Source organism: Stegastes partitus, unplaced genomic scaffold (assembly GCF_000690725.1).
Source record: "Stegastes partitus isolate 25-593 unplaced genomic scaffold, Stegastes_partitus-1.0.2 Scaffold623, whole genome shotgun sequence".
Classification (NCBI taxonomy): Eukaryota; Metazoa; Chordata; class Actinopteri; family Pomacentridae; genus Stegastes; species Stegastes partitus.
The window spans coordinates 327,980-343,698 of NW_007578354.1; the positions used below are offsets into that span (position 1 = coordinate 327,980).

General features: G+C 41.0%; 1 protein-coding gene across 6 annotated transcripts in view; it reads left to right on the forward strand.

Annotated features, from left to right (window-relative positions):
• The window catches only part of fgfr3 (fibroblast growth factor receptor 3), a 99,116-nt gene that overhangs the window by 72,840 nt on the left and 10,557 nt on the right, over nt 1–15,719 (forward strand). For 2 of the 6 annotated variants that reach the window (XM_008289583.1, XM_008289587.1), the window contains exons 6-11: nt 1,124–1,247; nt 1,404–1,594; nt 9,201–9,345; nt 9,991–10,172; nt 14,182–14,327; nt 15,455–15,576. In XM_008289583.1, the coding sequence (XP_008287805.1) occupies nt 1,124–1,247; nt 1,404–1,594; nt 9,201–9,345; nt 9,991–10,172; nt 14,182–14,327; nt 15,455–15,576 (910 nt within the window). Of the gene's footprint in view, nt 1–1,123; nt 1,248–1,403; nt 1,595–6,918; nt 7,064–9,200; nt 9,346–9,990; nt 10,173–14,178; nt 14,328–15,454; nt 15,577–15,719 lie in introns of all 6 variants that reach the window. The other 4 variants (XM_008289584.1, XM_008289588.1, XM_008289589.1 and 1 more) reach the window with 3 other exon arrangements.

Here is a 15,719-nt window from a genome sequence, read left to right on the forward strand (position 1 = left end):
CACTGGTTTTTAAAACAAAGTGCTTTCTAGTAAAAAAAGAAAAAAAAGACCTTGTAGTGTTATTTTAGGTGTGATTTTACTCGAATTAGTCACATATTAGGGATTAAAAACCTACAAATAATGCATAGAATGCCACTGATATACTACTTATATATCATAATACTGTATGTCTGACTATAATAACTATTAAATCTGAGACCCTACAGTGTTATTAATTTATTACTAATTACAAGGTTGGTGGTTCAATCCCAACCATTGGTTACCTGAATAGTTGACATATAATTAAAACCCAACAAAAGTCATAGAAAATACAACTAATCTAGTACTTAAAGAGCATCCTTTTACCTGACTGTAGTATACATTGAAGCCAAGACACTACAGTGTTAATAATTATTGAGGATTATTGTACTAGTGGATGGTAAAGCTGGTTTCTTCTCTAATCGCAAGGTTGGTGGTTCAATCCCAACCACTGGTTACCTGAATAGTTGACATATTGGGGATTAAAACCCTACAAAAGTTAGAGAAAATAATACTGAGAGAACATACTTATAATTAAATATGATAGATATGAAAGCTGGGACCCTACATTGTTAAGAATTAATCAACAATTTCCCTGAGGTCTGCACCAAAGGGATCAATAAAGTTCTATTCTATTCTATTCTATTCTATTCCATTATTGAGAATAATCAAGGTAATGGATGGTGAAGCTGATTGTCCACAAGGTTGGTAGTTCAATCCCAACCATTGGTTACCTGAATAGTTGACATATTAGGCATTAAAACTCAACAAAAGTCATAGAAAATACAACTAATATAGTACTTAAATAGCATCCTTTTACCTGACTATAGTATACATTGAAGCCAAGACCCTACAGTGTTAATATTTATTGAGAAGTATTGAACTCTTGGATGGTAAAGCTGGTTGGTCGCTAATTGCAAAGTTAGTGGTTCAATCCCAACCTGAATAATTGACATTTTAGGGATTAAAACCCTACAAAAGTTATAGAAAATACTATTTATATAACACTAAGCTTTGTATTTTTTTTTTAATCTGTTATTGTGCAAAACTAGTGATATATATATATATATATACTGAATATTCTCCTCTCTGTCTCCCTCTACAGCTGAGGCACCAGCAGTGGAGCCTGGTGATGGAGAGCGCCGTGCCGTCGGATCGGGGGAACTACACCTGCGTGGTGCAGAACAAGTACGGCGCCATCAGCCACACCTACCAGCTGGATGTTCTGGGTAAACATTTAACTTTCAGCTCATCGTCTGTGCAAACATCGAATAAATTAGCGCGCACGAGTGGGTTAAGAACCTGCAAGTGTTGCTGAATGCGTACGTGTCCTGCAGCATCATCATTACCGTGCATGACCTTCTTCTTCTTCTTTCCCTCCTCAGAGCGTTCGCCCCACAGGCCCATCCTCCAGGCGGGCCTCCCAGCCAATCAGACGGTGGTGGTGGGCAGCGACGTGGAGTTCCACTGTAAGGTCTACAGCGACGCCCAGCCGCACATCCAGTGGCTGAAGCACATCGAGGTGAACGGCAGCCGCTACGGCCCCGACGGCGTCCCCTACGTCAACATCCTCAAGGTGGGTGTGCAGCCTGCTTCCTCTCCCCCTCTGTTTCTAATGAGTCTGCCTGGAGTAGATTTCAGCCGACGATAATTTCACTCATAATTAATCTCTCCTAAATGCCTTGTTTAATGAGCTTTTACAGTAGGTGGGTCTGCGGGCCCCGCGGGCTCTTTTTACTGCAGCGTTTAATTGAGGAGCTCATTCCTCGAACGCTGTACCTTCACTACGGGGGGAGAAAAGCTTCACCTGCAACACACTGCAGCACACAGACATGTGTACTCAATGACTGGATGGTATCACTATGAATCGTTTCCAAAATGAGGTACCTTCAGTTTATTCTGCTGTTGTCCTGAACAATTATTGCAACTGGTGAAGATGGATACGATTAAATTAAAATATCATTTAAGGGGGATTTTGTTTTTGTCAAGAGGGACTTTTTCAGTTTTCTTGCATTTCAAACTTCCACCAGAAGAAATAAAATATAGTTCAACACACACTGTAAAAAAACAAACAAAAAAGCTGTTTTGTGGTTGCTGGGATGCCAAAAAAAATACTATAAAATAACCATCTCATAAAAATACAAGAATTTTCCCCAATTAAAATATGTTTTCCTCCTTCATTTCACAAGAAATTTATGTGTAGTTTATTTTTTTATTTTTTTTTACTTCGGAATAATAAAAAAGACTAATGATGCATAATAAAATTGTGAGTGCATATGTAATTTTTTTTATGATTATGTTTAGAGTATCAAAAATGAATTTAACAGTTTTATATTTTAAGAAAATATTGTGATAAATTTTAAAACATATTTTTACGTCCCAGTTTTTGTTTTTTGTTTTTTTTTTAAAATGCAAATTGCATGGTCATTTACAGTTACCAGCTTTTAATTATTGTAGTTATCTTACATTAGACACATAGATTTATTTGGGTAATTTAATTGATATTTTTGTGCATTTTAGAAAATAAAATAAAAGAATATTTTACAAGTAGTTTAACCAAACAATCAACCAGGCGTCTTTTACTGGTTACACTGATATTACACTGAATATTTTAGAAATAAGCAGATATGAGAGAAGAAATACATACACGTGCTGGAAAATATTTATTGTTTCATTTATTATTACTGAACTAAATCTGCTCTTTTATCTTAACATTAACTCCACCAGACATATTGCAAAATCCACATTTGCTTAAACTCGGAAAAGGAGATTAAAGTCGTCATGTTTTATTCTCGATGTGACAGATTTACAATCAGCACATGGAGATGGTTTTCCTTCTGTAAAATCTATATTTTCTCATAGCATTACTGGAAAGAAAAAGATTATACTTTTAAAATCGTGTTGTCTCAAGTAGATAAACACGAGCTGATCCCATCACTTCTTGTGCTTTTCGCTTATTGAATTTTCCTGAAAAAATAACAGACAAAAACCGACGTCTTGAGCTTCAGTTCGACCCAAGAAGAAAAACAAAATAGTTAACAGAAGCAATAACAGATAAAACCCAGATAAAAGCACAAATCCACCTTAGAGGTTATCTGTTTGAACGTTTCATTTGGTACTTGTTGCTGATGTTGGGAATGAACTCTTCAATCACACCGACTGCAGATGTGCAGATGTTCCACGTGCAACAATATTCTGTGTTTTTAGTTGCCTCTCGTCTGGTTTTGTTTGTCTGCAGCCTTTGCGGTTGCTCCGCTGCAGCATCTTGTCGCTCGTCGAGAGGGTTTTTCAATCACAGGCGCTCCCTCGTGAAATCAAGGTTAAATAAACGCAGCGGGGAAGGCGTCAGATAGTCTTAGGAGGTCTCCTCGCCTCCCCAGACAGCGTTGGTGTTCAAGAATAGAGTCAAAAACATTCCTCGCCAGCAGAGGACAACACCCTAAACCCACTGTGGGGCGTGTTTTTTTTTTGTGATTCGGGGTGAACAGAGGAAGACTCCCATTGAAAAACCAAGAGCTTTCTCATTTGGCCTCCCCCCCCTCCTCTCTTTTCTTTCTGCCTCCAGAGAGAGAGAGGAGAGAGAGGGAATAAAACAAACATCTGGTTTGGACTAAGTTAACTGCTGTGGTGGCGGCAATGCAGGCAGAGAGACGGGCTCTGTTAACCGCCGCTGCCGTCAGATGTGCTGCGTCGCGTGGTTTCAGGAGGAGGAGGAGGAGAGAGGGAAGAGGCACCCAAAAAAGCCATGGAAAAAATGAGTGGAGGGAACACAAGGAAGGGCAAAGTCAGCAGGGAGAGCGAGGGAGTGTGACAGAGCGGCGGGTTAAGATGGAGGGCGAGAGGGAGGGAGAACAGGGAGGCAGGAATAAGATGTGAAATCGAGAGACAGAGACGACCGAGCGAAAGGTGAAGGAGACGGGAAGAGAAGTCCGACCTTCTCTCCTGAGCTGATGGATTTTTAACTTTCAAACTCGCTATTTTCAGAACAATATCAACAGAAAAGGCTGCAGTCGTGATGGATAATTTTGCAGACGAAGCCTCAGATAATAAGCTTCTTGGGTGCGGAGGTTAGCCAGGGCCTCGGCTTCAGCAGATTCTTTTTTGAATGAAGTATAATATAATATTTAGAATATAAAACCAGCTTTTCTCTGATGTTCCAAAGTGAAAACATCTGTGACAACACATTAAAAATAGTAGTTTAAGTACCTTTTATTCACTTGCTACAGCATAGCTAAGGGTAGCTGGTGGCCCAAAACAGCGCTGATTGAATATTAAAATTCCCAATATTGCATAATTAAGCAAACAGACGGAAACATCCATTAAATGTTATTTTCATTCTGCATAAGAAGTAAGAATTAAATGACAAGTTTTCCGAGAAGGAAGAGAAAAAAATCCTCTGAACCCTAAGAACCTCCACCATGTTTATCTTTTTAATAAATCTCCCAAATTGCACCATTTATCAGAACCAAAAACTCTAAAAACAGAAAGAATCTATCCCGACAGTCCCTGAACTTCTCATCTGAGATGTGCCGTTTCATCAGAGAAAAAAAACAAACACTTTATTCTACATGATGATTTAAAAATCTGCAAAAAAAATACCGTTTGGACTAAACAAATTCTGTAAAAAACAAAAAATTCTGCACTTCTTGTCAGATACATGAAGCAATGAGTGACTAAGCTGCCAACAACAGTCACATGACAAAAATTGAGGAAAGTTTTGGCTGAACTGCAGGCAGTGTATAATGTAACAACATGTTGATTCCAGGTTTTTTTCCTAAAATAGTTAAATAAATACTCAAGAAATTCCACTTTCGTTATGTTTTTTCATTATTTGTAGCATCGCTCTCTCTCCTTCTAATAAAGTGCTGTTTCCATAGAGATGCAGGACTTTATAATATATATATGTAAAAGTTCAGAGGGTTGCAAATCACTTTTAGTTTATTTACTCCTTTGTTTGCTTGCTGCAGCTTCAACATGAACATTGAAGCATTTTATTCAACTTTGAAGCAAAAGATGAGTATGTACATTGTCCGGCACGTTTAAGGAAGGCGCATAAATGAGAAAACTTTGAAAACAGGGTTAAAATAGGGAGATAAAAGGCAGACGGAGTGAGAAGGAGAGGCCGCCAGAAAGAGACAGAAAGGGGGAAAGCAGCTCTGTCAGCCCAGACTGCGGCTCCACGCTCTATTTTCAACTACCACATAATTGAAACAGTATTTACTGAGATTTGTGTGCGCCTCCCTCCCTCCCCTCTGTCACTCTCTTCTGGGCCCACCACAGTTCATTCAGCGTGATATGCTCTCTCATGTGTGGCATATATACTGTAGGAGTTAAATGCAGGAGGAGGAGGAGGGGGTCATGCATGCTAGATTTTTATATTTTTTTTTGAGAAACGCCTGAATCGCTCTTTTGATGCCTGGAAAAAGAGTTAACGATGAGCGACTCGCCCTGCGTGGGGAGGCGTCTGGAGCCGAGCCCTGGATGTTCATTAAGCAACTATAAAACATGATATGTTTTCTCCTTTATGTGCTTTCGCCCGTTTAATAATTCAGAGGCAGTTTCTTCGGCGGAGAAGCGAGCGGCGTGTGTTTACTGTACTAAACTGACAACGCTGTGGTGGCTTTAATCCACCTACAGTGTAGCGCAAAGGATGCAAAGTGTGGTGTTGTTGTTGTTGTTGTGTGTTTCAGATGTTACAGGTTGTGCTTTTAATCCCACAAACAGACAGCTTGTGTCAGTGCACCTCCATCACGTTTGTGCATCACAGTGAGTCTGCAGCCAGAGGCCAGAGTTAGCTTAGCTTAGCATAAAGACTGGAAGCGGGGGGAAACTGCTAGCCTTGCTGTCTCCAAGGTTCTAAAAAGTGCTTATTCTTAACATGCAAAACAGATAAGCAGGTATCAGCGCAACAAAATACAGCAACTGGCAACGCACTTCCCTGGCTACACCTGTCCAATCAAACACACGACCTGCTCCATCATAAACCCTCACTTTTACGACGCCTATAATTTTTCTTGACACTGAGAGGTTGTAAATCAATTCTGTGTTTGTGCCTTGAGCTCATGGTGATTTCGTTGAGAGGTGTTTGCAATATCTCACACACTCCGCCGCGGCGACGATAAACTTTTAATTGCACGTTGCCGAGAACGTCAACAGGAACCGAACAGTGTATGAACCTGGTTGAGGTGGGATTGGTGGCGGAGCTGCTGTGTTGAATTTGCAATAAAGTGAGTGTGATAATGAGGAAGTGTTGCTGTGCATTCCAGTGTGTGTTTCCATTTACAGGTTTGCATGTAAAGCCCTTTTCAGACATGAGATATGCAACACTGCTGCATCAACAATCTTCTAAAATGGACATGGGTCGGTTTTATGTTCAAATAACTGTCTAAATAGCTAATAATCTAATTATTTATGATCCTCCAAATGCTGAAAATGCTGTCAATGTGTTATAATAATCTAGCTAATGCATTGAACTCTCACTCATGTGGATCCTGCTGCTGTTGGATGCTGCAGTTATTAATAAAGTCAGAGGAAATTTTACAAAAGAAATGGGAGCGACAAGCTAAACTTCAGCTCCTGTTAGTCAAATAGTTAACCTGTTAGATTCTGTTTTCTTCACAGTAAAGTTGTATTTTTATGGACTTTGTAGGTTGTAATAGGTGTGAAATTGTGAAAAAGTCTCTTCAAATTGCTTCACACAATTCAAATAAGGCCGTACTTCAGGCTTGTGCTGTGTTACAAGTGGAATATTACCAGGTCTGACCTCGTAATGTTGCCAGTTTTTATGAAAAAGTTCATTAACAGGAGGGAGTGCATGTCTGAAAAGGGTTTATTTTCTCACAGTGTGTTCTTGCAGGATCCGTGAAGGCCTCACTGAGCCTCTCATTTTTCCCTTTGCAGAGCGTTATCAGTGAACGCACTGAGGCCCACAGTAAGTTGAAACTGTCCAACGTGACAGAGAAAGACGCCGGGAAGTACTGGTGTCGCGCCTCAAACTTTGTAGGCAAGTCGGAAAACGCTTTCTGGCTTAAGATACACAACCCAGGTAAATCCTGAGCTCCGAGCGAGAACCGCCTTCGCCTCCTCTGACTCCTCGTTTCTGCATTGCTCCTCTTGGTTGTGGGTTCGCTAATAGATTCCTTAGATAAATCCACACTCTCCTCTTCTGAGTTCAAGTGCTCACGTTTCGTTTGCTGATGGCGATCATCCATTTTAACTCCCGGTGCCACTTTCTCTTCCTCCCCGATCGATAACAAACACACAGTATTGCACCATTAATTACCGCCATGACTTCAAAAGTCTCACCCGCAAACACCTTTACACAAAAAAAAAAACACTCAGACGTAGGCTACATAAAAGCCCCTCTGACCAAACCACCCACACTCACAGAGCAGTATTGATTTCTCCGGGAGTGCATTCTCCAGCTATATTAATGTGCTTTTATATGAAAGCATGCAGCAGGACTCTGATTCATAACTGGGTCTGGATGTCAATGTTCATTACCGAGGCTTGGAGAGCAAGTCCTCCACCTCTCCCTTCGACCGAGCCACATCAGACACCGGCTTTGAAACGAGCTCCCCCACTGGTCATCACACCAATCATTAGTCAAAGGAGAGAAAAACCACAACTGCAGGGATGCTCTTTTTAAGTTTATTTATAAGAAACGGCGCTGGGAGGGATGGTAGGTTATTGCACTGAATGTAAGTTTGTTCAGCTGGAGCAACATTTTGATAATTATATCTTCCGTCGGTGAACTAAAATTTTAACAACAATGGTTAAATGGCTGCACAGACCTTGGTGTTTATTTGATTTTTAGTAGTGGACCCAGAATAGATCCTTGAGGCACTCCGAGAAAAAAAAAAAAGACACAAATGGTTTTCTGTCAAGTATGCAGCCAAAAAACACTAAAGCGCAGGAGGTCTGAAAACAAAGAACACTTCTGCTTACTCGCTGTGATTTCTGCAGACGAGACATTGTGGTGAAGGGATCTGGTTTGCTTTTGCATCAGGTGGAGTGTACGCCGGTTCAATTTAAGGTCACGGGTGATGTTGCAAGTGACAGAAAATTCCCTCGTAGTTGAAAAGCCTTTTCTAATCGAGCAGTTTTTGTCTGGAAAGGCCAATTCATGGTTTCCACAGTGCAGACTTGGAACAAAGATAGCATCTGATGGACACCTTGCCCCTCATACAGGGTACAATAACATTTAGATTTATTCAGAGGATAGTGCAAACATGTAGGGAACATCAGTAGAACATAATTTACCTAAATGTTGATATTGCACAGATTCTTCTGAATATGGAAAACAACAATATTGCACGTATCTATATGTTGAACAACAATGGAAAGGCACAGATTCTTTCATGAGTAGAATTACTGACATGAGGAACACTGCATACTGCATAGATTCCTCTCTCAGTACAAAACACGGATATTCCAGAGATTCTTGCATATGTAGAAAATTTGTGTAGTGTTTTTTTAATGTACAAAACAGGCTGTATTCAATGGAGAAAAACACACACAACTTCTGTGGACATTTCTTCAAGACTGTGGTTTTGCCTTTTTCTTTTTTTTTTTACAAGATATAGCAGCTACTTACAGATTGGGCTGAAGCACCAAGTTAATTACTGTTTCTGAGGTGTGCCAAGACCGGTGGGCGGAAATAGCACGAGACGGCTGGAGATTTTAGAACCTCCATCTGTGTTTGGGAACCGCCGACAAATCAAAACATCTCCAAAGTCCAGCAGTGACTACTTCAACTGCAGCTCTGTTAATTAGGAATTGAAAAGGTGTGGATGTCGAAGAATCTCCTTTCATTAGAACAAGCATTTGATTTGTACTCTGGTCACAAATTGTTGGGCTGCACATGACCACAGAGGGGATGAAACTTCCGTCCATTTCCATGTTAAATCAAACCACTGCACTGGAATCTAGAGACAACCTGAAACTACAAGTTCATTTATATCTAAAAGCGCCCGTGGCCTTCAGTTGAACCGGTGAGCTTCTTTCGGTGATGGTGCTGCTTGGGTGTTTTTCAGGTGTCAGCGGAAAGGAAACTTCAAATCCTCCGTCCTGTCCTTTATCTCCAGGGCGTATTTGGTGTTTCCTCTAATAAGCTTTTGGGCTCACGATATCTCTCTTCTCCCTCTTCCTCCTCTCTTATCCCCACTTCTCATCCTCCACAGACGGCCGGTATTAACACTACAGATAAGGAGCTAGAGGTGCTCTTCTTGACCAATGTGTCTTTTGAGGATGCGGGCGAGTACACTTGTCTGGCAGGGAACTCTATCGGCTATGCTTACCACTCTGCTTGGCTGACGGTGCTTCCAGGTATATTCCTCTTCACACTCCGGGTCTCCGATATCTTGTCATTTTTCTTCTCACCTACATTACAAACTCCACCAAACCATAATTGCGACTGCACTCTTTTGACAGTTTCACGTTTTGCTCAGTGGCACAACACTGAAACGTTCATTTCCAAACCTAATTATCTTGCATTATCGCAGATTGCTACTTGTTAACACGCTTTTAAGCGCGTCGAAAGTGTGTCATCACCCCTTTAATTGAACGAACCGAACATGCGATCCGTCCCCTCGCCGGGAGACGCTTTTTAATCAGAGCAGATCGTCTGTTTATGTGTCTCAAGGCTACGAGGCAATTTAAAGACGTTTCTGTGTTCGCTGTTCAAGACAATAATTACCTCCCCGGGGAGAAGCATATCACAGGTGCAATTACCTGCTGTGGGATAAAACTACAAGCTGATTATTTTGCTGTCTCAACTCAGAAAGTGAATGCACACTTTACAACTTTCAGATCTGATGCTGTGTTGATTTATGGACATTATTTCATGGAAAACGACCCCTCAAATCAATTCGGGTGAAACGTGCTACTGAGCAAAACAACTTCATCATAACTGAGAGAAAAAAAAATGTTATCAAGTGTGAATTTTGACTGACTTTTTGCATGTTTTTGAAGCAGTGAGTCCGGAGAAAGAGGACTACTACGCCGACATCCTCATCTACGTGACGGGCTGCGTGCTCTTCATCCTCGCCGTGGTCATCGTCATCCTCTGCCGCATGAGGATGACCACCCAGAAGACCCTGCCGACGCCTCCCGTGCAAAAGCTGTCAAAGTTCCCCCTCAAGAGACAGGTAACAGAAAGTAGATACAAGATTCGTACAACACTTTCCCCTCTTTTTCACTCTCCTCGTCTATTTATTGTAGTTTAGCTTTGCAGTCGTTGCCACAGTCGTCTTTGTCTCTGAAAGAAGAAGTGCATGCAGGACTGGACTCACGCAAGCTGGAGCATAAGTAAATAGAGACAGTTATTGCACGTCTATCTGTCGTGGATCTTTCGCCGTCCCGCTGTTTTAATGACGCTGTGCGGACGCTGGAAGGCATCACACTGGTGACATGTGTTCACATTTATCTTGGAGCAGATTCAGCTCAGGGATATTTATGCCCTCCTGTGACTGTCAGTGTTAGTTTTAGATTTCACTCTCTGTGTAACACAAACTCGGCCCTCAACTGTTTGGGGAGAAACATAAAGTGGAGCAGCTGCAACTCCGCGGCCTGCAGAAGTGAAGAGCTCCTCTCGCCCGTCGTGTCTTCGGGCTGCGTTCAAGTCCGAGTTCAAGCAGAATATCTACAAAGATCAGGCCAATCATATTCAGTTTAAGACTAAAGTGATAACAAGTTTGCTTATTCGCTTTGCTGACGAGAGCTCAGAATGAGAAGATTGGGGAAACGAAGCCACACAACATCAGAGTTGCACAATCAGTATTCATATATGTTTAAACAAGTCAAACAGAATGTAATTTAAGGCAACATCACAGTCAAAAGTAAGAATATAACAATGGTAAAATGGCTTCTCAAACCTTGGTGTTTATGTGAATTTAATTCTAAAAGACAAAAAGTGATCCCAGAATAGATCCTTGAGGCACTCTGAGGAGAAAAACATACAAATGGCTTTCTGTCAAATATACAGACACAAAGCAGAGGTACAGAAAGTACAGGAAGTCTAAAAACAAACAACGGTTTTGCCTAATTTCACAATATCAGAGTTGCACAATCCATATTCAGACATGTTCAAACAAATCCAGTTACCAGACAGATGATCATTTAAGGCAATATCAAAGGTAATATTAAGAATATAATGGAACAAAAATGGCAAAATGGCTTTACAAACTTCGGTGTTTAAGTAAATATAATTCTAAAAAAAAATAGTGGACCCAATATAGATCTTTGAGGCAATCCAATTAGAAAATGACGAATGGTTTTCTGTTAAATATAAAGCCAAAAACACTGAATCTCACAATATCAGAGTTGGACAATCAATCATAAGTCCAGTAATTACACATATTACGATGATATGAAGACAGAGTAAACATGCAGAATATACCACAATATGAAGCTAGCACTAGCAACTGCTTAGCTTAGCTCAGCATAAAGACTTGCAGGAAACAACCAACCTGACTCTTAGCAAAGGTAGCAAAACGTACCACCAATAGTCAACAACAGACTTGATTCTTTACATTAAAGACATTTGATGTCATTTGATGAGACATCTGGATTTTTAGCTTATATTTGTTTTGGGGTTTTTTTTTTATGGAAAGACACGTCACAGATGAGTAGTTCAAGGAAAGTTTAAAATCTTACGATTCATTCTGTTTTTGCAGTTTCAGGCTCTCATAAATCAATTTTGGGGCTCAGAGGGTTAACTTTGCAAGATGTTGGTTTGTGCTTTCCAGACAGACGAGGAAAAAACGGAGTCAACAACCATCAGTGGCTAGAAAAACACAAGTCTGAGTCAAAAAAAGACATGTCCAAGAAGGGAAAAAGGCTTTCTGAAGTCCTGACTCGACTAATCTTCCTTGTAGGCTGTCCTGACTAATTAACCAGCCGCTGTTCACTCCATTACAAGAATTCTATATGAGGATCTCTTTCTGTTCTTTTTTTAAATGTTTTAAGTAGTCTGCAGAATACTATCGAGCAGTGCAGCGTAGCTCAATTATTTTGCCTCTTGCAGTAGTTGTAATCCAGGCACCGTCGCACATCTTGTTCTTGCGTTCTGTTTGCAAAGATCGCCTGAATTTCTGCGCCGTCGATGAGTTTGTCATTATCCGTCCGACCCCGCCCTGCCGGACTCCCGCTGTGAGCAGGACAGGGCCGCTGTGTGGCTGTTCGGAGCAAATTCCAGCTTTCCAGCTTCATAATTAAAGGGTTGCGCTCCTCGAGATGCAAAAAGATACATTTTTAGAAAAGAAAACTATGACCTGAAAGTCGTAATTCAGTTCTTGGAAAACGAACACACGACTTTTAAACCCAAAGTGAGGCTCTCGCTGTGAGGGTTGTAAAATAGCGTGTTTGTCCTTGTTACATAAAGAGGTCTTGTTAGGTTATATCAAGTTGAAAGCTCATCTTTTGAAAGATCCCCTAATTGTAGCCTCTAAAGCTTTTCTATTTCTGCTACCTTCATATAACTGGTCTTATAAGGTAGTGCAGGGAAAGTTCTTATTGCATTTTTCTGTAATCTTTGCTTCGTTTTTGTAAAGCTAATCTCCAGGTTCTCTCCTTTCTTTTTCATAACTCTGAGTAAATCTCCTGTAAACCTCCTGGCATGTTCTATCAGATATTACTTTTCATGCCTCTGAAATTGTGGTCAGGGCTTTTGCTTTCTTTTTTTTTTTTTTTTTTTTTTTGGGCTTCACAGCATTTTTCTCATTTTCCTCCAGTCGAGGAGTCTGGTAAGTGGACATGTTTGTTTCAGGACCCCACCTGAAGGGGCCGAGCTGGCCGACTCTGACATAAACAGATCTATCAAAAAGCTGGCCGGAGCCATCAGCCAGATAAATGGTGGGAGGATGTCGAGCCCACGGGCCCAGCGGCACGACCGGCCGATCTGGAAATGGAGCTTGTTGATGGATAGAGACGTCCATCCACACCTCGCCGCTCGCTCGCCCACCTCTGCATCCTCCTTCATTCGTCTTTGTTACCTCCCGCCTCCTCCTGTGCGAAGCCACGGGCCGGCTGTTTGTAAAAGTCACTGCCGGTGTCAGAAGTCCGGCTGTTTTTCAGGGAAACTGAGCGATGACGCTGCTCCTGAGATGTGTGATGTTCGCTGCCAAAGAGAGAGCTCCATCTGGATTAGTTATTTTATCATTTATTCACCCAGTAAATGGGTTTTTTACATTTCAAATCAAGGTTAACTTGCGACTGTTTTGAATCTGTGGAAGCATTTTTCTGTTTATTTTCCGAGACAAAGTGTTTTTTCAATGAGGAATTTGCTTTAATTAAGACGCTGGCTTCGTCTTGGTTAACAGAAATCAATTAGAGTTTTTAGCATAGCTAAACAAATTGAAAATTCAGCTTGTAATGATTTTAATTTCAATAAAGTGGCAAGGACTTTTAATTAAACTGTTCAGGTGAGGCCTTTTGCTCCAAGAACATCAAACCTACTGTCAAGCATGGTGGTGACAGTATCATGCTCTGGGGCTGTTTTGCTTACGGTGGAACTGGAGCTTTACACAAAGTGAATAGAATAATGAAGAAGGAGGATTACCTCCACATTCTTCAGTAAAGCCCAAAATCATCTGTCAGATGGTTGCTCTTGGATGCAGTTTGGTGTTCCAGCAAGACAACAACCCCAAAAACACATCAAACGCGGTAAAGAAATGGTTCAACCAGGACAGAATTAAGGTTTACGACTGGTGTCCTCAAAGTCCTGACTTAAACCCCATCAAGAACCTGTGGACTGTTATGAAGAAACAAGTCTGTGTGGAACCAACTCTGTCAAGAGGAGGGTCAACAAACAACCAGAAGCTTGACAGAAGCTTGTAGACGGCTAGTTGAAGTGAAAATGGCCAAAGGGACATTTAACCCAATATTAGACTTGCTGTATGTATACTTTCACCCAGCACATTTTGTCAAATTTCCAGAAGACCTATAATAAATATATGAAACAATCAAATTAATCAATTCAGAGCAGAAATCATCAAAAACTTACATTACAAATATGTGACAAATTAAATTTCCTTCCAGTCAAATATTAGATTTAGTGTTTAGCTCACTGTCAGACTTTCTCTTCTTCCTTCTGTCTTCTTGTTTCAACACACATCACTTTGCTCTTTTCAGAGACTATAACAGTTTCTTTTTGCACCCAAGCAGGTGTCCTTGGATTCCAACTCGTCCATGAACTCCAACACTCCGCTGGTCAGGATCGCCCGGCTGTCATCCAGCGACGGACCGATGCTCGCCAACGTCTCGGAGCTCGAGCTGCCCTCCGACCCCAAGTGGGAGTTTCCTCGAACGAGGTAAGAAGAAAACGACATCGTGCAACATCCTTGTAGCTTCCTTTGCACAAATTTATCTCATCAAAAATACAGATGTCTGTACAGTAGTCTGTATATAAAAGATGGATGTAGACTCTGGATCTGGAAAGTTAAGCATAAAACCTGCATTCTGTCCAACAGCCAGCAGGGGGCGACTGTTACAGTTGCAAAAAGAAGTCCAGTTGTACAAATGTCTATGAGAGAATGGCTCAACTTCTCACTTGATTTGCTACCTCAGTACACATTTTTTTAATGAATTTTTGGGCCCTCAATTCTACCAGCACAATATATTCTTGCAACATTGTGAATTGAGGCAAAATCAACACGTTTTTGCAACTTTTCTGCTGCTCGGTGCAAAAAGAATACTCACACAGTTCTCAATTTCACTCACTAATCCACAAGAGAAGTCCTGAACACAACATAATTTACTCCAATTTACACTGAATTACAGATTTTTATTTAAAAGACGCTCCATTTGTTGACATGCAGGCTCCACATGAACGAGGACCAAGAGAAAAACACTAACAAATAGGAAGATTTGGTTGCGAAATGAAACACAACAAAATGTTTCAGCTACAAAAAGGATGGCATTGACCCAAGCATGTACTTTGTTGGCAGTGTCTTGCGATTGTTGCCACAACACAAGACAACAGAACTAATTTGTTTGGTCTGAATGCCAGCCAAAGAAAATACCACTTTGCATACCTTTATCAGTGTTACACTAGATGAGAAAGGTTGCAAAAAGTACAAAAAGATAACAGTAAAAAGTAGCTTCTAAGCCTTTTTAGAAATAAATTTTGGATGCAGATGCAAAAAAAATACCCCAATCTTCAAGAACTATTAATTCCTTAAAGATAATTGTTCAAGTCAGCTGGTGAAAATTCATGTATTTTCAGTATTTTGTGTACTATATGTCTTGCAGAAAGACAAATGTCACAGAGTCTGGTTTTTCCAATATCACCAAACTCAAAGCTTCACAACAGTAGTGTGCACGCCAGTGGTTTACAACACAGTGGCTCCATCCATCTTTTATATAATGTCCACAGTCTGTAAAGAGACATAAACAAACCTCAACTCCCAGCTCTAAAGTCGTCTTGCCTTTGTTTCAGGCTCACTCTGGGGAAACCTCTGGGAGAGGGCTGCTTCGGGCAGGTGGTCATGGCCGAGGCCGTCGGCATCGACAAGGAGAAGCCCAACAAGCCGCTGACTGTCGCTGTGAAAATGCTGAAAGGTTAGTCATCGGCGTGGCTGCAATCCAGGAATTAATGCACGATCTCTGCAGCGACGGCGGTGCCGCTGCGTTTGGTGATTTCCTGAAGGAAATCAGCAGGATTGTGCCTTTTGTGCTTCATTTTTCTCACACATTCACTCGGT